The sequence below is a fragment of the Mytilus californianus genome, unplaced genomic scaffold (assembly GCF_021869535.1).
Source record: "Mytilus californianus isolate M0D057914Y unplaced genomic scaffold, xbMytCali1.0.p SCAF_5, whole genome shotgun sequence".
Classification (NCBI taxonomy): Eukaryota; Metazoa; Mollusca; class Bivalvia; order Mytilida; family Mytilidae; genus Mytilus; species Mytilus californianus.
The window spans coordinates 8,916,056-8,943,012 of record NW_026262701.1 but is presented as its reverse complement, the minus strand read 5'-3'; the positions used below and the strand labels follow the sequence as shown (position 1 = coordinate 8,943,012).

Genomic DNA, 26,957 nt, shown 5'->3' with positions numbered 1-26,957 from the left:
TTTCATATTACCATAATAACTGCTCTATAAATAACTTTTAACAGGTATGCATATTTAAGGAAGCAGAACCAATTTCGGAAAAATGTTATTTTACAGATTGATTTTAAGTGGAATTATATTAATGTATAAGAATACATTATGTAAGTTAATCAACTTCCTTTATAAAAGTGTGCTTTTTTATTGTACAAAAATATTAAACATATGATACGTATAGTGATTCTAGGGTAAACACAAATCAAATCAGTTTATTTCCTATTTGAAGGGCTCTTAAGGGCATATCTATTACAAAAAAGACAAAAAGACTAAAAGACAAACATATACCACAACACACTCATACCACATGGCACTCATACCACATCTTCTTATATCTATATACACTTTTTATTATAGACAATACATTCATTAAACATTAGTATATGATTTATATAACATGTATAAAGATAAACAAGTTGTGAGAGGTCTGCTGGGTTAAGGAAGGATAACTCCACTCTAAATGTCACTAAAACTTGCACTTAGGTGTGTCAATTTGGTAACACTCTAAGACATAAGCCCAGATCTACTAATATATTTCAACAAATTTATCTCAGCATGTTATCAGTAATCTGTTATATACAAATTATGTGGTCACACTTTCTCAATGGTTTACTTAATTATAACCACATGTTGACTCAGTAAACTACAAAATGTTCTTTAAAACTGAGTTTTTACTGTGCGTATTGCCGTGTGTTTGTTTATTCTACATTGGCTAGAGGTATAGGGGGAGGGTTGAGATCTCACAAAAAATGTTTAACCCCGCCGCATGTTTGCGCCTGTCCCAAGCCAGGAGCCTCTGGCCTTTGTTTGTCTTGTATGTTTTTTTAATTTTAGTTCATTTATATGTTTCGGAGTTTAGTGTGACGTCCATTTTCACTGAACTAGAACACATGTTTATTTAGGGGCCAGCTGAAGCCCGCCTCCGGGTGCGGGATTTTCTCGCTGTGTTGAAGACGTATTGGTGGCCTTGGGCTGTTTTCTAATCTTTGAACGGGTTGTTGTCTCTTTGACACATTCCCCATTTCCATTCTCAATTTCAATTATCTTTATCAGAAAATGTTTTTGTATAAATCAATATTTCTCTGTCCTTCCTGCCATCTTCATGGTATTTTGAGCCCTTTCTGAAACAAAAAATACAAAAAAGTTATATTTTTTTTATCATTAGAAATAAAAATATATAATCAATAAAAGTATAAATATTTAGTTGATTGTGTATATTATGGACAGCTTTCCTGCATTTATATGAATAATTTTGTTCATCACCTAAAGTTGTTTTTCTTAATAAACTTTAAATAAAAAACATACAATATAGAATGTATAAAATTAACGGTACTTTTAATCTAAACTAACTTTGTATTAACTTAGATGACTTCTTCTTATTTTTAAATAAGACTGATTTTTTTCAAACTGTTGTTGAAATGAATTCTGCGAAAAAAAAAGGACCATATACGATTGGCCAAACCTTGACAAAGGATCCGATCTATGCATGATGGAGCTATATTCCTAGATTTAAAATGATTTCCAAAATTCAAGTATAAGAAATGGATATAAAATTACTTTGGAGTAAATGCTTGAGGTTTTAGCTTCAATTTTCACTTTATCACTAAATTTGACAATATCCACTGTATTAATATTTCATTTCATTTCAGTGACATATATCCCATTTAAACAGGCAAATCATCTTCATATAAAATCCCAAAATTTACAATGACTTTTTCAAAATCATATTTAAAGCCACAGAAACATGTTGGATGAATTTATTTCTCCTACTTCCATTCCGGTTTTGAAATTTTTTACCTTTTAAATTAACTAAATTCCATCTTATAAAAAATTGTATTTCCTTGAGTTAACACAGTTTTTTTATTCACAAAAGTCCTATTATAATAAATTTCAATGAAAAACACTGCCAGGTATACTCATCATCATCATGTGAAAGCCACACAAAAAATTTTGAATGAATTATTTCATCCTTGATACATTCATGACAATCCATTATTAGGGGAAAAAACAAGTCACATTTTAAGAAGCAAAATTTAAAAGGCATCTAAGAAGTGAATATTTGAAATAATCATTATAAATTCTGGATCTAATATTGTTTAATTGGGACATAACTTTATATTATGGGAAATGAAATAAAAGCTGAATACTGTGGATATAGTAAAATCAAGTGATATAGTGAAAATATAGATAAAATATTCCAAAATATTTGTAAAGTGAGGATAATTATTTTGAATATGTAAATGGAAATCAGCAAAAAATACAAAATTTTGGATCTAATATTACGACTCTGCACCTGTTTAATTGGGATATATATCATGGGAAAATGAACAGAATACTGTGTATAGAACAAAACCTAGTGATATTGTGAAAAATGTAAGGAAATATTCCAAAAAATTAATAAAATTAGGAAAATATTTTAAAATTATTTCAAATAGTGAAACTGGAATACTGGATGAAATACCAGATATCAGTGTCAATACATAAATAAATTGTTCATTCATAACTATGGAATGTTGCTACATAGAAATGGAAAGTTCACAATTGGGAAGCTGAAATCATCTCTTTTGTCGTAAAGTTTTGTTTTCAACCGACCCTCATTGTCAATTTCTAGATGTAAGTCAAGATATGAGGCAGACTTAACTGTATCTGTAGTATCCTTTATCTCTAGTTCGATGGGATAGATTCGTTCAACATAGTCACCAAATTTTGTATTATGTAGTGAGAGAACATCATCTATATAGCGGAACGTAGAGTTAAAGGATATTGCTAGCTTCTTATCTTTCTTCCTAAGAAGTTCCCATTGTTAAATTGTTTGAATTTATCAAAGATACATTTGGACATTAGGCAACCAACAATCACGCAAGTACGTTGTTGGGTTGATATCCTTTAAGTCATACAAGTGAAAGGTTTAGCTAGCTACAAAACAAGGTTTAATCCACCATTTTCAACATCAGGAAATGTCTGTACCAAGTCAGCAATATGACAGTTATTTTCCATTCGTTTGATGTGTTTGAGCTTTTGATTTTGCCATTCTATAAAGGACTTTCCGTTTTTAATTTCTGTTGGAGTTCGGTATTTTTGTTATTTTACTTTTTTTATGTATATATATTCTGTTTACAAAAAATGTAATTTTTAAAAGACCATTGAAAGGAATTGAAAGGAAATTTTTAAAATAGTCAAAAATACCTAAAATATTAAAACCACTAGACAGAAAAGTCGTAATTATTAAAACCACTAGACAGAAAAGTCGTAATTATTAAAACCACTAGACAGAAAAGTCGTAAATATGCCATATGCTCCTGTATTATATAACTGTCGACATCATGTAAACTAGCTTATAAAATGTTAAGCAGATAATAAGAAATTAAACATCTATTCGATAAGAACATTAAAGAAAAAGGAATCTTACTTCATTATATTGAAATAAAGGTCCATTGTCAGCAAATAATAAGTTTTCTAAAACTAAACTATCCGTAGTATTTTGCTAATATTCAAGGGATTTAATATAAATATAAAACGATTAAAACGTTTGCTATTTTAAGTAATTATTTTTTTTTATCATAAAAAAGATTGGATGAAGATGCAGCCTTTATTTAGAAATTTTAACACAGACTCATAACGAACCAGGCCTTACAAATGATATATATATACAAGATATACACATAATACAAACGATATCAAAATGAGACAGAAACCGATGACGAAATGAACCAAAGTACATCTAGCGGTAAAATTACAGTTTTCAACAAACCACAGTAACTTTTGTTTATACAATATGTAAAATTATTAATAGCTTTATTGTGAATCAATTAAATAAAAAGCAATCCACGATCTACTATCAACACTATATTTCCAAATAACAGAAGCAAAATAAGATATAAGATGCTCCTAACATAGAACAGGCCAATGTGCATTGGTCAGAGTTGAATTATAAATTGTTTACATTATCAACCATCCGCACTTTTATAGTCCCGTTCAGTGAACTAACAAATAGTACATACGTGCGTTTATTTGATTTGATTTGATTTTTGATGTTTTAACGCCACTTTTAAGCACCGCTTTTGGGCTATTTCGTGGCGGCCAGTTTTTATTGGTGAAGGAAGCCGAAGTGCCCGGAGAAAACCACCGACCTTCGATAGGAAATTGACAATCCTAGTCAATTAAGATTGGAGTCGAGTTGGGTTCGAACTCACAACCTCAGTGTTGACTGGCTAGTAGTTACAGTAGTTACTACGTAGACCACTCGGGCATCGAGGCCCCCTATGTGTGTTTATATTGATATGTCGTTTACAATGTTAGTACTTTCTCAATTAAAGTAAATTAAATTTAATAATTCTTACTGTTTTATTTTCAGTCTGTTCATCCGAAATGAATACAATTTTAATAGCTTGCATTGCTATTCTGATAGCAGTGATAATAATAGGATTCGTCATATAATTTTGTTATACAGAAAAGGTGAATTAATTTTTATTAATCTTCGTATTTTAAATTTCACAAAATATACACACTGTAAACTTGATGATTTATTTATCCCGTATCGTTCAATAGACGACTTTAGAATTCTTGCACTTTCCTGTAAATTTCCTATGTAACAATGTTTATATTAAGTCACAGTCAAAACCGATTGTTCGATTAAGCCGATTGACATCGAGTCAACCGGTGTAACTCATTCACTAAAAACAACTCGAGATCGGTGAATTGACAATTATTTTTTCATTCAAATTTCTTTTATCAGTGGGTCGTTGATGCGAAATATCTCAAAAACAATACAGATTTTCATTCACTTGTGATTTTAGAAAAATGCATTTGTATTTTATTATAAACGTACACTGCTTGTGCAATATACGGTTATAAGTTTATTTGTGTTTTAGTACAATTTATTGTTCTTGATTAAATAGTGCTTAGCATGATTTAGTAATGAAGTATCTCGTCATTGTGAATTCTATTTGTATTTTGATGATTATGTAAATTATATATTTATATTTTTTTCTGTTAAAATAAAATGTAAATATTTAATCAAAATAATCAAGTTGTATTCAATTGATTGGTATATTTATATTTACACATCAAAAATTATTCCCTTATTATTTATAAATGCAATTATAAAAAGTGTGACATTCAGGATGGCCGTCTTAAACGATTGAATGAATTTATAGGTTAACACTTTGACTACCATATGACATGTAAATATTCATTATTCACATTATTTACCATATATTGATAAACTTAATAAATGAAAAAAGGTCTGACAACTGAGATTAAAAGATTATTTCTATAAAAGAGAGACAAAAGATACCAAACGGTTATCAAAACTCTTTATTCGAATACAAACTGGCAATGCCATGGCTAAAAACGAAAACCGACATGAAGAAAAACAACAGCACACTGAACACAATATAGAAAACAAAAGACTGAGCAACACAAACTGAACCATAAACCGGGATGATCTCAGTGGCTCCTGAAGGGTAAGTAGATCCTGGTCCACATGTGGCATCCGACCTTTTGCTCATGTACGTACAAATTGGGTGATAAGTCTAATTAAGTAGGTCACATTCGAGGATAATAAAGATATTCAATACATCGTAGGACGATTATTAAGTAAGCTTAAAAAAATTCACGTGTGTTATGCAACCATAATCCCACAGGTAGCCAAAATTCTATGAAATGCTATGTGTCAATTTGGAAGTGAGAAATGTCAACTTGAAAGTGAAAATGTCAACCTGGAAGTGAAGTTGGAAATGAAAAATGGCAAGTTAAAAGTGAGAACTACCACTTTAGAAGTGAGTAATTTGTCAAGTTTGAAATAATAACGAAAAATTAAAAAAAAAAAAAAAATAGAATGTCCCTTCCCGTCTTTCGTAATTATCCCTAATTACAATTTTCTTAGATACAACCTGTTTAACATAATTTTCCTTTGTCAACATTTTGGTCGAGAATGTGTTTAAAAAACCCCATCTTTACTTGTACAATTTCAGCTTTTCTTTTGTGATTTTTCCATTTTTATCTAGCAACATCCCAGTATCACCTGTATATTAAGTAGGTATCTCCCATTTGAAACGAGATTCCAGAGCTTGTGTTTTGTATCATGAAATTTTTGATAGAAGATTACTGCTTGCTAGGAAGATATTGAACAAGGGCTCCTCCTGGTTATGTTGAACTCATCCCTTCGAAATTCTTACAGACACCGTCATGATTTGGTTGACATTTGTGGAATACATGTGTCAAAGATGACAACAAATATTTTCTTTTCTTAGATTTTGACATCAGCGAATTTATTACTTACCATGAGCAACAAGACGGGTGCCACTTAGGAAACAGGATTTACCAAACCTTCCAAAGCACATGATCATTTTGCACCCATGAGTTATTAATTTGGTGATACTTTTAATTAAAATATTCCTGGTCATAGCTTCCTGTATGAACAAATTACCTTCGGCAGTTTTTGAAGCTTACAATTAAATTTCATTACATATAGCAGTTTGGGATAACAAATGTTTGGTTGTATTGTTTCTTTTAAAAAATTCAAGTAAACAGAAATCGAGAGCTTTAAATTTTAATAAAACTTCATGGTTTTATGTACTTCCAGGTATAGTTGTTATAAAGTGGAAAAAAGAAAGGTAAGATCTAGGCTCTCCCCAAAAAATAACAAAATAAAAAACGAAGGGCATTCGAAAACAAACAGCAACTTTTATCAACTTAGTTAATGATGTATTTTAATCTTCTCTTCGAAAAGCGAAATATATTTATTTGTTATTATCATAATTTGCCTATCATCAGTGAGATCACCATACTACCTCTTAAGTCAACATTGGAGAACTTCTGAAACCAAGAACGTAGTATACCTCATACTTTGTTCTTAATTTGTTTTCCCTATAAAGAAAACAAATTCGTGTGAAAAGGGCCCTTTGTTTTAGAAATGCTAAATGTGAAGCTGTTTTATGCATATCAAGTAAACAGTAAAAAGCCATTTATAAATAAAATATTCGCTTGAATAATACATCGAAAATTCACGTGAAATTTGCATAAAATTAGGAAGGGAAAACACGTATTAACAAATGCGACGTTTAAGGTTATCTTCAATGGAGCAATATTTTTCCTGTTTATGATAAAATCCTACGATAAATAATTTTGAACAGTATATATCTATGAGAGTAAAAATATTCCTTATATGTTTGCATGTAATCTATCACGTCATAATATGTAAAGTATATCCAAATAGCCCAAAGACATTTTCGTCCAGAAAATTGCCTCTTTAAGAATGATGATAAACATACAATGGTTTTGTTGTTGGGGAGGGATTAACGCCACGTTCAGCGATGTTTGCTATATCATGGCGGCAAATTTTTATAGATTGAGGAAGCTGAAGTGTGGAGAAAACCACCGACTTTCGGAAGGAAAACAGGTTATCCCTTTGGATTTGACCAACCCCTCGTCAAGTACGAGGTTCCAATTAACAATCTAAGAGTTGATAGGCTATTGATTACTGCAGATGAACTACCTAACCCACTTGGCAATCAATATATTTAAAATACTCACATAATGTTTGTAATCTTTCCCTTGTCGGCTGTCAATATATTTGAAAAAGCTTCTATGGATTCTATAACTAAGACCAGACTGATCAATGCTGTCAAGATGTAATTCCAGAAGATTTTTCTGATGCTCATTTAGGGCATCCAATGAAAACTGTTAATAAAGAATAAAATTATTTGGTGTGAATGGTAATTTTGATTGGTTGATTGACATCAAGCAATTGTTTAAATAAGACACTTTGTTACCCACCTGAAATATCTTTAGATTGGTTTTCTCATATATCTTTTCTGCCCCAAACTAACATAGTATCTTTCAAAAGATTTAAAATTGAATAATAAATTTTTAATGATTTAGATTTTAGCAATATTTGGATGTGTGTTGAGTTGTCTACAACACTAAATTTTTAGCACTTAACTCATCTATTTTTCAGGAGATCACTTTATTGTAACATCTTCACACAGACAAAACATTGTGTTTACTGCGCCAAACTGAGTTTACCTTTTAGCAATCTAGGTATAAATCACCATATAGTATGACTGGTTAAGTTTTATTCATCATATTACAAACAAAACACAAAATTAACAATAAACTTCCTATTGAAAACAACTATCGACACAAATACAGTTAGTTTACATCATTTCTAATATTCCTTGAGTTATACAAATGTTGGATTTGTTTCTCACAGACAATTTGCCATTTGTTTACCCTTCTATATATTCACTTTTAGTAACTGCTTTGCTAGGTTTAAGAAAAGCAGAATTCCTATTGGTGTGTCCCTGAAAAAGTTATTTGCATAATAAAATATGAATTAAAGTATATAACATTTGACTAATTAAAGACCTAGCATGTGTGGATCTTCTGGATCAATGTACATCAGTTTAAAAAGGCTCTCAATAGACTAATAGTAGATCTGATTACTCTGATAGCAATTAGAAAGACATTTGAAGATATTGTCTGCCATGTTGACAAGTATTCTATGATGACTAGAAGATTTATTTGTGAATATATCATACGGTGTAGCATTCTACTGTTTTCATTTGATATGACGATCACAAGTTTCATAAGTTATTTTACGTATCTGAAGCCTTGTTTCTTTTTACTTATATTGACGCTATGTTTCTATTTATATGTTTATTGGTGGTCAATATAAGAAATCTGTTGCTAAATTTAGATTTATGACGTCATAACGTCACACATAACAACCATGGAGGAAGCGCCGCAGCAGACGAAAAAATATTTGCGAGTTTATCAGAAGAAGATATCAAGAAATTATGTTAAATGCAGCCGCTGAGAATACAAGAAAGCTAACGCAACAAGCTATAAAGTTGTTCAAAGAATATTGATATTTTCAGTAACATGTTAAATTATTTGCAAAATACAATTTAAACTTTGAACATTGATTTTGAGTTCAATGTAATCTTAATTTGGCTATGAAAAATGCTTGTAAATATTAATAAACTGTTATCACAGAGATATGTCTCGCCTTTTTGTAATTTTGATAATGCAAATGTTGAAATTAAAATAGCAATACTTTAACATGTAAGTTATGCAAATATTCAAAGTCGATGAACCATGACTGAAGGTACAAGGCTGAACAATCTCCATGGAATGAGATGTGCCAATGCAAATACACCTGCATACCTAATACCATTGACTTATTATAAGTCGTTCCCTTCAAACAAACCTAAACACAAACATTAACTTGTAAACTATTTAAAAGTTTCAAAGTCAATGAACCATGATCAGGGGTGGGGCTATATAATCTCCATGGAAACGATACTTGCAAATGCCAATAAATTTGCATACCAAATATCATTGACTTAACATAAGCAGTTCGTCTTAAACTGATCTAATCACAAACTAATACATGCAAACTAAGCAAAAGTTTCAAAGTAAATATACCATGACCGAGGGGTGGGGCCAAATATTCTCCATGGAAATGAGATGTGCTAATGATTATACAACTGAACACCAATTAACATTAACCTATCACTAATGGTTCCTCTTGAACTGACCTAATCACAAACTAATACATGTTAACTAAGCAAAATTTTCTATAGACCATGACTAAGGGGGCGGAGCCAAATAATCTCCATGAAAATGAGATATGCCAATGCTTATACAACTGCATACCAAATATCATTGACCTACCACTAGTGGTTCCCCATAAATTGACCTAATCACAAACTAATTCATGTAAACTATGAAAAGTTTCAAAGTCAATAGACCTTGACTGAGGGGGCGGGGCCAAATAATCTCTATAGTAATGAGATATGCTAATGCTATGACAAATGCATACCAAATATCATTGACCTACCACTAGTGGTTCACCATGAACTAGACCTAATCACAAACTAATACATTGTTGACGCCGCCGTCGCCGCCGCCGCCGACGCCGGAAACATCATACCTATGTCTCACTTTTTGACTCCGTCAAGGCGAGACAAAAATATATTCTGCTGATTTCTATTCATATCAATTTTCCAACAAAAAAATGAGTTAACATACTTGTGGGTATCTAGGAAATCCCATAAACAATTGTCATATTCTTTGACTCCAGTATGTCTCTGCATTGTCCTATCCGCATTAAGTGTTACCCTTGTCCATCTGTACGTATGTCCCAAAGTTGATTTCCATTCTTTATCTTTAGTTTGCCTCAACCAAATGTTATACAATTATACACAATGCTTATTACCACAAAACACAGATCAAGTTCGAAATTGGGTGCATCACTATAATCATTTTTGAGTTATGCCCCTTTACAAATAAAAAAATTGCTGAATTTTTCGTTTCCATTCTCTTAAACTGAAATTTGCTACATTCCATTGTTATGAAACTTATACGCAATGCTTATTTCCACAAAAAGATCAAATTTCGAAAATTTGGTGGCATCACTATAACTGTTCCAGAGTTATGCCCCTTTACAAATGAATACATTGCTGAATTGTTAGTTTCTGTTCTCTAACTTTAGTTTGCCTAGACCGAATGTTTTGAAACTTATTTATAATGCTTATCACCACGTAATATAGATCAAGTTCGAAATAGGGTGGCTTCACTTATACCGTATTTAGTTATTTCGCTTTATAAACATAACAATTACTGAATTTTTCGTTTCTATTCTCTAACTTTAGTTAGCCTCTACCAAATGTTATGAATCTTTATTTCCAAATTAATCAAATCTTAATATTTGTTAATTGAAAAACTTTTTATATCTATTTATGTTCATAATTATTGATATTTTTTTGGCTATCTGTTTAAAATTTATATTGTAGAGTAAACTGTTAACCCTGAGAAGAAAATATGCTCCTGATGCTAATGCACAGGAAGTGCTCCGACATGGGCTGAGGTTTGCAGCAAGAAAGATGGTGGACTTTAGGTCCCAGACCAAGAATAAGGTAAAACAAACTTTTTACAGTACTGACAGATTTGTAATATTATTAATAATATATTCTGCAAGTCATAAAAAAGGAGTAGGGGCAATAAGGCCCTTATTTTGCCCAAATATTACTGTCATATTTAAAAGTTATCTTACATACATATTCTCAATATTTGTACTTTTGTACAAACAAGCTAGACTAATGTACAAGGTGTCCAGAAAATAAAATCAAATAACACAATGAACGAGTTACAACGGCAACAAAATATGCATATTTTGTTAAATTTTGTAATTTTCCTTCTTTTTCATCAAATTTAAGATTAGAAAAGTATGTGCTCACCCAAGAAACAACTCTTTATTTTGCGAGATTCAAATTAAGAAAATAGTAATAACAAAGCTTCTTTAAATTATTTTGTTGTTTCTTTGCTGTGCACGATGTTTCCTCAATGGATATAATGACCGAAAATTGCATATTTCTGCATTTTTCACTGTGTTTGTGAAAACCATACATTTTATGATGTTGTTGTGATGTCATTAGATCAAAATCTTTATGTTTTTCATTTATAAGTTCATGACTCTATATGCATTTCCAAACATCATGTGCCAATTTGATATAGTTGTCAAACATTTTATTTTCTTAGACCTTTATAAATGCCCTTACTCCTTTAAGAAATCTGTTTATTTTTTCACTGGTATGATTGAAGCAATTTTGAATTTGCATTTATACTTGGATGTTTTTGTGTGGTTCTTGTGAGATATATATGTTAATTAGTAAATTCTAATTATGAATAAAACTGTTTAAGAAAGAAATAATACATTAAAGTTTAAACATATCAATATTTTTTGGAAAAGAGCGTCATGATATGGCAATATTTACAAACAAATTTAACATCTTAGCTGTGGATTACAGTTTCAGTTTTAAACTGCCACTTTACTGTCTGAATCAAAGTATATATATTTATTAAAAAAAAAGGGAAATTGAAAAAATATAGTAAAAATCGGAAATGTATTAAAGGTTGAAAAGGGCTTCATTTCTGAAGAATGAATGCTTTGTCCAGTTCAATGTATCCATTTTTAGCTCACCGGGGCCAGAAGGGCAGCATGTGAGCTTATGCCATTACTTGGCTGCGTTGTACTGTGGTCATAAACTATTTAAAAAATCTTCTCCTCTAAAACTACCGGACCAAATACCTTCAAACTTTATCTAAATGTTCCTTAGGGTATCTAGTTTATAACTTGTATCCGAAGTTTTGATCCATTGACAAACATGGCCAGCATGGCTAAAAGTGGAACATAGGGTTCAAATGCAGTTTATGGCTTATATCTCAAAAACTAAAGCTTTAAGAGCAAATCTGACATGGGGTGAAATTGTTCAATTGGTCAAGATCTATCAGCCCTGAAGACGAATCGAACAACCCATGGTTGAGTTGCTGCCACTAAATTGGTAGTTTTAAGTAAATTTTGCAGTTTTTTGTTATTATCTTGAATATTAGTATAGATAGATATAAACTGTTAACAGCAATAATGTTCAGCACAGTAAGATCTACAAAAAAGTTAAAAGACCAAAATTGTCAATTGATCTCTTAAGGAGTTAATGCCCTTTAAAGACAATTTTACACAATTTGTTCATCAAGTTTGATAAAATTAAAAAATCTTCTCCTCTGAAACTATTGTGCTTAATACTTCTTAACTTTGAAAGAATGTTCAGTACGGAATCTAGTTTATAAATTGGATCCAAACTTTTGATTTGTCAACAAACATGACCGCCATGGCCAAAAATTGAACATGGGGTCAAATGCAGTTTTTGGCTTATATCTCAAAAACTAAAGCATTTAGAGCAAATCTGACATGTGGTAAATTGTTCAATTGGTCAAGATCTATCTGCCATGAAATTTGCAGATGCATCAGACAACCTTTTGTTGTGTTGCTGCCCCTAAATTGGTAATTTTAAGGAAAATTTGCAGTTTTTGGTTATTATGTTGAATATTATACTAGATACAGATAAACTGTAAACAGCAAAATTGTTCAGCAAAGTGGGATCTACAAATAAGTCAAAATTGTCAATTGACCCCATAAGGATTTATTGCCCTTTAAGGACAATTTCACGGATTTTTTTTATGTTTCTAACTTTAAAAAATCTTCTCAAATGAATCTAGTATAAATTTTGGTTTTGTATTTCCTTGTACGTCAAGAAACATAGCATGGTTGAGTTGCTGCCACTAAATTGGTAGTTTTAAGTAAATTTTGCAGTTTTATGTTATTATCTTGAATATTATTATAGATAGATATAAACTGTTAACAGCAATAATGTTCAGCAAAGTAAGATCTACAAAAAAGTTAAAAGACCAAAATTGTCAATTGATCTCTTAAGGAGTTAATGCCCTTTAAAGACAATTTTACACAATCTGTTCATCAAGTTTGCTAAAATTGAAAAATCTTCTCCTCTGAAACTATTGTGCTTAATACTTCTTAACTTTGAAAGAATGTTCAGTACGGAATCTAGTTTATAAATTGGATCCAAACTTTTGATTTGTCAACAAACATGACCGCCATGGCCAAAAATAGAACATGGGGTCAAATGCAGTTTTTGGCTTATATCTCAAAAACTAAAGCATTTAGAGCAAATCTGACATGTGGTAAATTGTTCAATTGGTCAAGATCTATCTGCCATGAAATTTGCAGATGCATCAGACAACCTTTTGTTGGGTTGCTGCTCCTAAATTGGTAATTTTAAGGAAAATTTGCAGTTTTTGGTTATTATGTTGATTATTATACTAGATAAAGATAAACTGTAAACAGCAAAATTGTTCAGCAAAGTGGGATCTACAAATAAGTCAAAATTGTCAATTGACCCCATAAGGATTTATTGCCCTTTAAGAACAATTTCACAGAATTTTTTTATGTTTTTCTAACTTTAAAAAATCTTCTCAAATGAATCTAGTATAAATTTTGGTTTTGTATTTCCTTGTACGTCAAGAAACATAGCCACTATGGGTAAAATGAAACATATGGGTAATAAAAATGCATTTATTTGCTTTTGAAGTATATACACGACAGATACAAAGAACATTTAAATGGCATTTTTAAGTCACTCATTAATATATATTGAAAAGCAAAAATAATCATTGATGAAAGATTGAAGCAAAACATAACAAGTGAGCGATTCAGGCTCTTGAGAGCCTCTTGTTTCATATCACTTTTATTTAATTACATTGTCTTTCTTAGATCCTAAGTCGCTCAGTCAAGAGTGAAGATGTGGGCACGTTAGATGTTGACAGCCTTGTTAAATATATTTACGGGAAATTTATGCAGGAGCAGTCTGAGGAGACTTCTAACTTAGCAGTTGCCCTGGTAAGATATGCACACGCATATTAGGAAATTTTCAATAATATATTTCATAGCAAAGCAGTGTAAATGTGTAATAATTATAGTCATTTTAGAAGAAAAGAGTTTAATGAATTATCTCCAATTTTGAATATAAAAAAAAGATGTGGTTTGATTTCTAATAAGACAAGAACACTTCACAAGAGACCAAATGAAATTAGCAAACAACTATACAGATGTTGCAGGTTTTGAAAGCCAGTACAGTTGGTTGCTGATGTTTCTTCATTTAAGTACTCTTATGGTTATTAAACAATGTGTCTATATGTATACAACTCTATGTATGTGTATCACTTAAACAAGAAGTTATATATACTGGTAACATTAGTGATAAAATCATTTTGCATGTTTTTATTTTAAATGGGGATTTTAATTTCAGTAATATAATATATTATGCATACTCAACCTGGATTTCTTGCATGAATAACAATAATGTTCTCACAATCTTATTGTAAGAAATTAACGTAAGGTGTACATGTTTGTGTGACAGGTATAGTCCAACATTCACCTCATTTTTGTGTTGAATTGGTCATTGTTAAGTTCTTGTGTTTTGTTCAGCAGTTCAACTATAACTGGTTAATGGAATGATTGTAAGGTGTAAGTTTTTAATGACACAGGGATAAATTGACCTGGCCTAAATTTCTTGGTTCATTGGTCAAAGTTTTTGTATTTTGGTCTGTATTTCAATGACCCTAAGCCAAGCTGTGGTGAACCTTATGGTATCTTAAATAATTAGAGGTTACATGTACATGTCTGTCCGGTTATGATTTCTGGCCTTGACCTCATTGTCATGGATATTTAAAATTGTTGAGTTTATGTGATACAAGAAGTAAAACCTTTATCTTTAAATCTCTCAACATAAAATCAATGGTCAGTAAATCAGGCAAGAAATTTCAGCATATACACTCTTTTATAAATCTGTACATTGAATATTAAATCATTTTTTTTAAATGTAAAATACTCATGTTTCAGTGATGAAATTGTGACACTCATTTTTCAGTGTTAAAACTGTAACACAAATAGTCAATTATATATTGCTTCAGTTGAAACAAAATAACCAAAACAGACATTCAAATTATAAGATTACAGAAGTGAAATAGTTAATAGGGAACCTGACCCTATGGGCCATTGCTAGCTTTTTTCAAATGGTTCAAATTGGGTCTGTATTTTGTTTACTTTTACATAAATCTTCTACTGGCCTAAATGAAACCAAATTTGGCCAAAATAAATCTTGATGTATCTTGCTTTTAAAATGTGTCTAATGATTCATTAGGCCAACCAGTATGACTACTTAGGCTAAAAAAAAAGACCATATGGGTAAAATCAAGTATTGATCGTTTATAATATCAGAAAACGTTTTACAGAAAATCTAACAATTTGTTAAAAACATTTCAGGCTGTCTGGATATACATACTTTCCAATTTGACCAAAATGGTCATTGATGTCTCCTGATAGGAGTTTATGCCCTTTGCCCTTGAATGGCGATATTTTTTCTAAATTGTCTTTGCCATGTATATTAATATATGCAAAAGCTAGAGAGAAACTTTATTTGGAGTTTAGTCTCCAATTATTTTCTATTCTCTTTTGTTCTGGAGTGACAATTGCTGAATATGTACAAGTTGATCAAGGTTGGCAGCACTGGCTAAGCGCTCTTAAATAGGGCTTCTAGTGTAATTCTTTTATAAGGATGAAGAAATATAAAGATCTTAAAGTAATTTAAGCCATGATCTTTTTGTTATTTGCATTTGGTAATTATTTCTGTATAAATGTGAATAGTCCAAAAAGTCTTAAGAAATGTGAAAAATTATTAGCATCATTATGTCTGTAAGTTAATATAAAATAGGCGTATTTAAAAGAACACTCTTGCATGTACTTGTATTGGTTTTAAATGTAAAGTATGCATAAATATTTTTCAGAGATCTTTTTGTCACGAAAAGAGACAACTCAGAACACAAATTGGAGAACCTCTGGAGGATTTTTGGAGGACCTTCAAGAGCTATCTCCAAGATATCTTGGACGATAGCTCTGAGGACAAATGGAGAAGGCTCAGTGAGAGTGAAGAGAAAAGAATCGAGAGATACAGAAAGTATGCTTTAATTATTGATAATTAAGGAGTTAACTGTATTGTATTTTAAGCTTGGCCTTCGTAAAATGTAGATTTTTCTGTTGCAAATTGAGTTAAAGTAGCGGAGCAACATTTTATATTAGTGTATTTGATGTCAATCTGTGAGCAGTCCTTTTTTGAAATAATTTATGAGCAATGTTCATTTTAACATGAATAGGCATTACATTTGACAATGTCTTTATATAGAGTGTTATGCTAGGAGAGTCCTTTTTTAGCTCACCTGGCTCCATGGGCCAAGTGAGCTACTCTTTATTGCACTTGGTGTTGGTTGTCGTTCATCATTGTCCATTATCTTATAAAAAAATCTTCTTATCTGAAACCATTGGGCCATATTGAACCAAAATTAGCTACAATCATTATTTCGGTAATTAGTTCACAAAATATTAAAGCTAGATATAAACTGACAGAGATTTTGTCCTGAATTCTATTTTTGTCTACAATGTTGGATAGTGTCCTTTTTTGAAATTGAACATCTATAAACCAAAGTCAACTGACTAAAAAAAGCACAAACAAAAGTATACGATTCTTATATGATTAGCATAATAGGGAATACTTTCATATGATTGGTCGAGAGGACTTCCAATAGTTAATCTTGAAGTTGTTTAATATAATGCCCAGGCCTATTTAATGACACAAATATACAATTTACGTGTGATAGAGGTTACGAATGTGAAAAAAATATATTCCTTACCTCCAATTTTAAAGAATTATAAGAATTAAACCCCCTTTTAAAGGAATTTATTGGTATATAAACTGGACCAAGTCACTCACAAACATATCATAAAAGTCCTATAATAAACCTATAATAAACCTCACATAATACAGCTTTTAACTCATTTTGTTTAGTGTCAAGATAACAAGAATCAGACAGGATGAAACACGTTCTTAACATTATTTATTGTGTAGGTAAATTTGAGACTAGACCAGACCAGACAAGATGATCAAGAACATATATTTAAAAACTTTTTAAAGGATTATTGTTCATTTTTATAGTTTTTATACTTGAGATTATCTGTATTAAATTACACTGATTCCAAAATTTGAAATTTATTGTTGTTGTTATTCTGTAAAGATGCAAATATAAGATTTCATTTATACAATTTCTTTTCTGGAAGGAGAGATTTTTGATAAGGACATATCAAAATTATTATTCATTAAATGAAACCTATGGTATATATATATAAAAAAAAAGAAAGGATCAAACAGGAAAAGCTTGCATGACTTTGCACATGAACGAAACATAAATTTGTTTACTTGACATCATTAAGACATTTATGTCTTTCAACTATTGCACTATAGTTAGGGTTGTAATATGATATATTACAAATATTTATGTACAGGTGTAATATAATAAAAATAGTTTGGAACGAAGAAAGTAGTTATAGTCTGTGCACTAAGTGTTGGATGTATATACACAATGTAGTACAAATAGTACAATATACATTAGGGATTACCATCAACTAAACTAATTTATTTGGAAGAAGTATCATATACTATAGATTTAAAGATGAGACATTACAGTGAATATAAGAGAGAACATGTGTGCCTAATATTATCTTTAACATTATGCTGAACTGACAAATAATGTGGATATTTTAAAGTTTAATTATAATATAGAATAATTCACATGAAAGCTCGATTCACGTGAATTTCACGTGAACAAAATTTGCCTGTGTAATGGAACATTAAGCTGCACAACGCTATATTTTGACATATGCGCATAATCTTGGGTTCTTTTCATATGTATGATTTTTATCGAAAATACACGGTTAAAGTAAAGTAGAACCTTCAGAACAGTAAACTAATTTTCCGTGTTGAATTTCAAAGGGTATTTTACACAAATACAAAATTAATTGAGATTATTTAGTGGTAGTTTGCAGAGGGGCAACGATTACAAACAAATTATTGCTGATAATCCTTTTATTAGAAATGGCATATATAAATCAAAGACGAAGTGCTTGACGATAGTATTTAAATGCTGGTTTTGTAAGACTTTTACAATAAAATAGTAAATTTTATTTTCAGGCCATTTCTTAAAGATACAGTTCTTTTTTTAGCCCAATTCTTACAAAAATAAAAAAAGGCAAGGACCTGCACAGTAAATAAAAACCTAAGTGACATTTGAAATTTATAAATGGTCATTTCAGTCTCATGCTTTGTGCATTTGTTATACCAGTTTATTTATGTTTGACCTAATGTTTTTATGTTGATCTTTTAGGCTCCTCTAGTGGTACCGATTCTTGTAATGATTCTCTCTTTATATTTAGTACTCGTTCCTTTAAAATACTTACCGAAGCCAGAATATATTCATGTTTTGATATTTATGGCTGTTGGACTATGGTTGTACTTTCTGTTAGTTTACAAGGAAGTAAAGATTCCATTTGTGGGTAAGTTATGTTAAAATATATCATTGCAATAAATTACTAGATACCCTTTCAATAAATGTATATCAGTTATGCTTCGCCAGTATTTGATATCGTACTTGTCTAACGTCTAAGCGTTTTGTTTTACAAGAAAATGGATAGGTTTCCACTTTGCCAGTTATAGAGATAGGACCAAAATATGCTTAATGTTACAAATGAAGTAAATCTTTGAATAAAGGAAACAACAAGTTTGGTTTGTTTTATTTGCAGGCTTAGCAACTGAAGTTATGCAGAAACTTCTTTTAATTGTCCCTCCGTCCGGGAAGGAAGAATAGGAATACAGATTATTCAGCAATAAAAAATCAAGTGCAAATCTGTTACAAAATGTGATCTACAGGAAGTCCATATGTTAAATGGTTTTATTGGACAACTACTGTTGCGTATAATGATTACAGCTCGCATCTTGCATGAACATAATAACATTGAATATCTCTTTTCATTCATAAACTTTCATATGTTATACCATAATGAACATTGCATTTATTTTTCTCGACGGCATTATCTGTTAACTAAAAATATTATGTGATTTTAACCAAAAGGTATATGACATATTTTGTTATGCTTTGTCACAATAATGTTTACATGGTCCTAAAATAAAAGATATATGTCACCGAGTATTCACGCGACAATTTGTGCAAAACTATCATGTAAGGATTCGCATGAAGAAGCTCCACTAGTAACTAATAAGAATTTTGAACTGAAATAGTAAGCTATAGCTCCTATAAAATGCTTTCAAAATATAAACAAATGGTATCACCGTATTGGATTTCTTGATTTTTTTTTACAGTACCCTTACTTGCATGAGATAGATAATATTAAATCAATTAAAAAAACATAGCTAAAACCTTAAGTGATCTAAACGTAAGACCTCTAAATGTTTTAGATTTTTCTCTGTGGTTGTCATGCTATCTCTTTGACACCACACGCACACATACATATGTATAGAAGACAATATAAATATATATACCATTTATCTTCCTTTTTCATATGTGAATGTATCTAACCGTCTACTTAGTAAGTTCTAAATTTGCAGTTGACCTTTATTTTTTACATTAAAAAGAAAGAGGCAGTAACCATGATAGCGCCGTCAAATAAAACCGATTATTTCACATGTAAAAGAAATCCTGTAATATCACCCAACTGACGTCATACAAAAACTAGATGTTGCCAAGACGTTGCCAATGACGTTAATTCAAAACCAAATAGTAATAACGCTAAAGGAAAGATGTTTTTTTTCACATTTTCTGTTACATTCACGTTAAAAGTCAATGTAATAAAAATAATAACTAATCCAAGAATTCAAATATCCAAACATATTTAACTCGATATCGGACAAGAGTAATAACCAGCCGATTAGCCAATGTGTTGTTTGGTTATTAGTTGAATATTTTTAGACAATTGAATTATTCATTGGATTAATTATCTACCAAATAATAATTGCTCTTCGTTGATATAATAATTTTTATAGGAATACATTTAAGTCATCAATATTTTGAAGGCTTAAGTGCACTATTGAGCATGATGTTGTATGTTTTATTATTGCATTTTATGATTTTGTTTTTGTTATATCATTCTTATCGTTAAAGTTTTTTGTCATTTAATATAACCATTTGCGAATCATCTTTATGTATTTTTATGATAATAAAGTTATTTGATTTTGTTATAAGATGATTTTTTCACTCTTTTCATTCTTTGAAATATTTAGTTTATCAAATCCTAAGGCCGCTCTAGTTATTCGGACTCCTCCTGACTCCATAAAAGAGGAGTCTAACGGATTTTTTCCTAGCGAGCTACAATATTTTTAAACTTATGTTTTTCAAATATAAGTGAAAGCTATTGTCTTCTAACGAACGACATGTTTTTCAAGAATAAAAAGGACCCTTAACAACAAAGTATTACACAATTACTGAACTCAAAGGGAAAATGTAAAATTACAAAAATACCAAACTCCAAGGAAAATTCAAAACGGAAAGTCCCTTATCAAATGGCAAAATCAAAAGCTCAAAAACATCAAACGAATGGAAACAACCGTCAAATTCATGAATTGGTACAGACATTTCCTTATATAGAAAATTCAAGCGAGCAATCAAAAGTCTGTGTTCTTATATCACTTATATCTTATTTTTAAGATTAATCCATTAATCTTTTGCGTTAGTTCCCTTTCATACGATCCTTTCACCAATAGTTCAACCTCAATTAAATATGCTTACCATGCAGTGCTTAAAAAAGACTATAAACTTATTTACAAGAACGTAGCAGCGACTACATAATGGTTTAAATCAAGTTAAATGAAGAGAGCCAAACATCAAATCATCATGGTGAGGATGAAATCTTCCAATACATAAATGAATTGCAACCTTTGTGAACAGTCAACCATTCTCATACATATGATGTATACAACCGGTTTTTTAAGGAAAAATATACATAAGCGATAAAATATAATTAAAATTAAGGTCAAACTCGCATTCAAAAGTGACCTTTATATACAGACAATAAAACAAATTGAACATAGATAAAGTACGGTTCTTCTATATAAAAAACAACTTGAGGAACCAAACGATTATTACTAATAAGGGTTGCTACTTACAAGAAAGCTATTAAAAAATTATTTTTGACCTTATTGTAATTTCTGTGTCTCAGATGACGATGGATATGTCCAACTAGATGTAGAAACAATCACATATTCTTTTATTGTTTGTGTTATTAACGAATGCAAATTATAACAGTATTTTATTTGTCATGAGCAACTAGATGGGTGCCACTAAATAAAGGCAACAGTAGTATACCGCTGTTCGAAACTCATAAATCGATAGAGATAAAAACAAATCCGGGTTACAAACTAAAACTGAGGGAAACGCATCAAATATAAGAGGAGAACAACGACACAACAAAAACACAACATTTAAATGTAACACACACAGAAACGAACTATAATATAACAATGGCCATTTTCCTGACTTGGTACAGGACATTTTAAGAAAAAAATGGTGGGTTGAACCTGGTTTTGTGGCATGCCAAACCTCCCGCTTTTATGGCAACGTCAAACACAACACCAAAACGACAACAACACATGACAGGACCACAATACAAATAAATGGGAGAACATATAGGACAAAGAAACACACGAATGATAGCTAACAAAAGGTACTAGGCTTAAAATTCAATACGCCAGACGTGCGTCTCGTCCACACAAGACCAACCAGTGACGCTCAGATGAAAAAAGTTTGAAAGCCAAAACAAGTACAAAGCTGAAGAGCACCGAGGACCAAAACCTAAAAAAAGTTGCGCCTAACACGGCCAGGGTTTTTTGCCTGGGACAAGAACATCCTTATTATTTAGAATAATTTATAATTTTGCAAACAGTAAATTTTATAAAATGACTATATAATAGATATACATGATAAAACCGAAGTGGGGACTAACTATAGAATAAAAACGGATACATTACATAAAACAACTTAATCCAACACATAATAATACAAAGCCGAGTAAGCTAACTAAGTTTATCCTTCCAGAACTCCTGAGTTTACCCCGATTATTGTTGAGGTTATTGTTTGGTTTTCTGTGTAGAGCTTTTTGAACAATTGCTTATCTTTGATAGGATTATGGTTGTGTATGTCCTTCTTTGTTTGACCTTTGTTTTTTGTAACCCCTATGTAATCTTTTCCCTCTGTTTTGTAACGTACTAGAAACCCGTCTCCATATGAGTATTTGCAAAGCACTTCAAGTAGTCATGGACCGTACGGTTACATATAGTTGCTTAAATCCACGTCGTTTTGTTGTTTATCAATGGGAGTCATACCACATCTCCATATGTTATATAACGTAACAGTAAAGTTTCGAATAGCAATCAAAATGTCATTGGATATGTTTCATTTATTTTGAATTTATGTCTTTAATATTCAATCACTCCATAATCCTTCTTGTCCAATTCCCGAATTTATCAAATACACATTTTGTATATTAATTTTCCTTAATATTCCTTTAGTTAGGGCTATATGGGTTTGTAATGCAAATGTTCCTTTCCATGATGATAAATCATTAAATTCGCAAACTTGCTTCAAGGGTCGACAACTGATTTCATGGTGCCTTCCTTGTGTACCATGTATGTTATAATGAAACAGTCCTTGGATATTGACAGTACTACAATAAATAAGAAACGGATAGCTGATCATAATAATGTAAACAACACATGTTGAAATTGACATGAAATATATGTTGATAAAATAATTATTGAACACATTTTTAATCTCCAGATTATGGAGCATGAAAATACGAATTAGATAAATCCAGTTCTAAAATTATTTGCTATATTCAATATTTTACTGCAAACACATTTGAAAGAACTTTCAAATAAGTCAATAATAATGGTCCAAGATAAATGGAGTTTATTTGTCTATTTTTATATTATTTCTTATCGAGATTCTAAGTAGTCTTTGTCCATATTTTCGTCCCTGTGACAGATTACTTAACAGACTCTTGTCCGAAAATTTCCATCACCAAGCACAATTCTCTTGTACATGTTAATTTTATTGTTGAAACTTTCTACATATGATGCATAAAGAACCAAATCTTCTTCACGATTGAATCTTGCAAAATTCTTGGATCACGCCTAAAAGTTCTGCAATAGATTTACCTTTTATAATAACAAATGCTGCTTGAATTTTGAATCTGGAAGAAATTTAGTTTTTTTTGTGTGTAATATTTCACAACGGTAAGCAAAATTTCCTTAAGCTCTAAAATTGCATATTGCCCGGTAGTTGTTGGTTGGTTGCAGATTCTACCTTGTCCTCAATCTGATCTTATCACGTTTAAGTGTTTAGTGTTTGGTCGAGAAGATGACACAGCGTTGATTACATGTCAGGAATCATTTTTGTTTACTTCATCAAATCACGTACAGACTTGTTTATACTCATCCTCCTGTCATGTGAATAAGTTCCAACTTTGACATCCTTCTCCTGTAAGAACTGGTATATACCTATGATTTCAAAGTTGTTGCGTCTGTTTGAACATATTTTTGATACTTGTAAAGTCTTAACACTAGCCTACTTCTTCCATCAATGCTGTCGTATTGCCGTGATTGTACTCCTCCATTTTTCCTTTTCTTACTGTCATCTCCAAGTATAGAAATTTTGAAACAGAGAGGTCTTTTAGATTTTTTTCCCATCATTTAGGTATTGACAACTTGCAAAAGCTGGATATACGTATACGTTATTAATACAATCGAGACATCACAAAATATGTTATTTTGTTCATGGTAAAGAAAAAACATAAGCTGAAAACGCATGGTTCACTGTGAAATTGATACTTTTATACCTACAGAGATTTTATGGATTTTTTCATACAATGAGTAGGGTAATACTATTTATTCCAATATTGATTGGAAAGTAGATTATCAGTTCATAAGTGCATGTAAAAGGTAACCAATTCAACACTGCAATTAGATCTTTGAATGTTGTTTTAACGGTATAAATATTGATTTATTTATTAGTAAATCAAAATCCAATTAAATATTATTGTAAGAGTTTTTTTCTGAATGTTAATGACGTCTTTTTTTAGATCCATTCGATGTTGGATGTGAACTGATTGATATTTTAGTCTTAGACACATAATTTTGTATTATTTGTTATTGAATTTGTATAAGCTTTCAGTAACTGCGAGTACTTTCAGATCTGTACTTTATGTCTCTTGTGTTTTTGTTAGATTTTTATGTGCTTTGTATCAATCTAATGAGCCCTTTTCAACTGATTTTTATACTAGTAGTTCTTATGTTGTACTGTTACACCACTGTAATAGGTAAGGGGTAGGGTTTGGCGTCAACAAACATGTTTAACCCCGCCACATCCTGTATGTGCCTGTCCCGAGTCAGGAGCCTGTAATTCAGTGGTTGTCGTTTGCTGCTGTTTATCACGTTCGTTTTTCGTTTATTGTTTTGTACATAAACATGATAAATCAGGACGTTAGTTTTCTTTTTTGAAATGTTTTACATTTGTCGTTTCGGAGCCTTTTATAGCTTCCTATCCAGTGTGAGTTTTGCTCATTGATTAAGGCCGTTTGGTGACCTATAGGTGTTATCTTTTATGTCATATGGTCTCTTGTGGATAGTTGACCCATTGACAATCATACCACATCAATTTTTTTTACATGAAGTATAATCTAGACATGACTTTATTCACATGTTGCACTACTTCCTGAGTAAATAAAAACATAAAACTGGTGCCATGGGTATCTCTTTCCCATCTGTCAATCAAAAGAAATGGAATTTTAAAATTCTTGCATTTGAAATGTTTTAATTATTAATTGGATTTTAAAAAACTGTTTCGCTATTTTCAAACTCAGGGGGAGTAAGAGCTTTACATATTGCATGGGCGACTGTTTTTATAGATACGCTGTTAGATATTGTTTGTTTTGTGTCGTTGTTTTACTTCCCATAGATGTTTATAGAACATCTGTATTAATTTATTTTAGTTCATCAAAATTGCAAATAAAGGAATCGCATGAAAAATAATTGTAATCTTTTTGTATCTATGATTTTGAAAATTATCTAGCCTTGGTTTTAAGAAAAGAAATTAAATCCTTCATGCCTATCAATACTCGTATGCCTGTAACTATTATTTTAAATGCAATATAATTAAATTATATCACATAGCAAATGTAGTAGATAATTTTACATTGTTGACCCATTTCTCGTATTACTGTTCTATAAATAACTTTGAATAATCGTTTAAGTAAATATCAAGCATAACCAGGAAGATTTAATAGCAAATATTTAATACCAATTTTGAAAGCATGTTATTTTACAGATTGATTTTATGTGGAATGATATTAATGAATAAGAATACATTATGTAAGTAAAAAAATTTCCTAGATACTTTTGAGCTTTTTTAAAATTGTTCAAACATATTAAACGTATGATACGTAATCATTCTCACAATTGTTAAAGGTATGTGTCTACTGGTACATGTTCCTGTGCGACTTGTGCGACAAGTTTTTCCTAAACAAATATGACAAAATCATAATGAGGTCATAATTATCTCTATGATAACCAAGACCTTTTAAACGATAAACGAATTTGTCTGAGTTAATCGCTTTAGGGAGATTATGTCCATCCCCTTAAATCATACATTGTTAGAAATATTAAAAGCAGTTCAGGTTACCCAACCCGACTGTTCTGACCGACATTTTGAAGAACTACCTTTATCTTTTTCATATAATAAGATTACAGAAAAAAATCTTAAACAAGTATTTCCTAAATAAAAAAAAAAAAACACGATGGAAAAGTTTGTTTTGATTCAGGAAAGAGAACAGAACACAGAAACGAAAAAGAATATGAAATACTGACTAACACTGTATTTTGTAAGGAACATCTGCCGTCATCAATGATCATTAAGAGATAGCAAGTCATCATTCTTTTCAGGAGATTTTTTTGTAACTGATAGTAAGCCTTTTCCTATAATGAAATAGATAAATATATGCATGCTATGTATAATGAAATTGTCGGAGGTGAGATTATAAGAAATGTTGCTTTTCAACTTCACAACATCTATGTGTGTTTCGGCAATAAAGTTAACCGGCAGCTTTTAGGTATTTCTATAGGAGCTAATTTTAACACCTTTAATAGCCGATTTGTCAACTATTGCTATGAATAACAGTATATTTCCAGACGCAATTACAATCTGTCCTACTGACATTTATTAGACAAGTTATTAACACGTACCTTGACCTTGATGCTATGTTTAAACTAGATGGACTGTTTTAAGAGACTAAAACTACTGTCTTCCTTTTATCCGGAGATATCACTCCAGTACAAAAAAGGCACAAAAATCACATGATATTGGAGGAAACCCTATACTGTAAAAATACGCCTGTCGTAAGGTCTGTCTGATTCCTTGGCTATGTTTTTTGTGTTTTTGGTTAATCAGCTCTTTAATTTTTGAATAAGTTTTGGATATTCAATTATTTTGGTATTGAGTATTATTGTCGAAATGCCGAAAAGGAAGTGACATGACAAATAGGCATATACATATATGGTTAAAAGTTGGGTAACCTGAACTGCTTTTAATATTTCTAACAATGTATGATTTAAGGG

The 26,957-nt window shown here is 30.9% G+C and overlaps 1 protein-coding gene and 1 long non-coding RNA gene across 3 annotated transcripts in view; both read left to right on the top strand.

Annotated features, from left to right (window-relative positions):
• The first annotated feature begins 10,841 nt into the window (after positions 1-10,841).
• LOC127700610 (uncharacterized) lies at positions 10,842-16,403 on the top strand. Its single transcript, XR_007981657.1, has 3 exons — positions 10,842-10,958; positions 14,165-14,290; positions 16,237-16,403. It is a non-coding gene; the product is annotated as an uncharacterized LOC127700610 (long non-coding RNA).
• A 9,193-nt stretch (positions 16,404-25,596) lies between these two features.
• Positions 25,597-26,957, top strand: part of LOC127700609 (uncharacterized) — a 56,863-nt gene continuing 55,502 nt past the window's right edge. For both annotated transcript variants that reach the window (XM_052204160.1, XM_052204159.1), the window contains exon 1: positions 25,597-25,715. In XM_052204160.1, the coding sequence (XP_052060120.1) occupies positions 25,658-25,715 (58 nt within the window). In that variant the 5' untranslated portion in view covers positions 25,597-25,657. The remainder of the gene's footprint in view (positions 25,716-26,957) is intronic.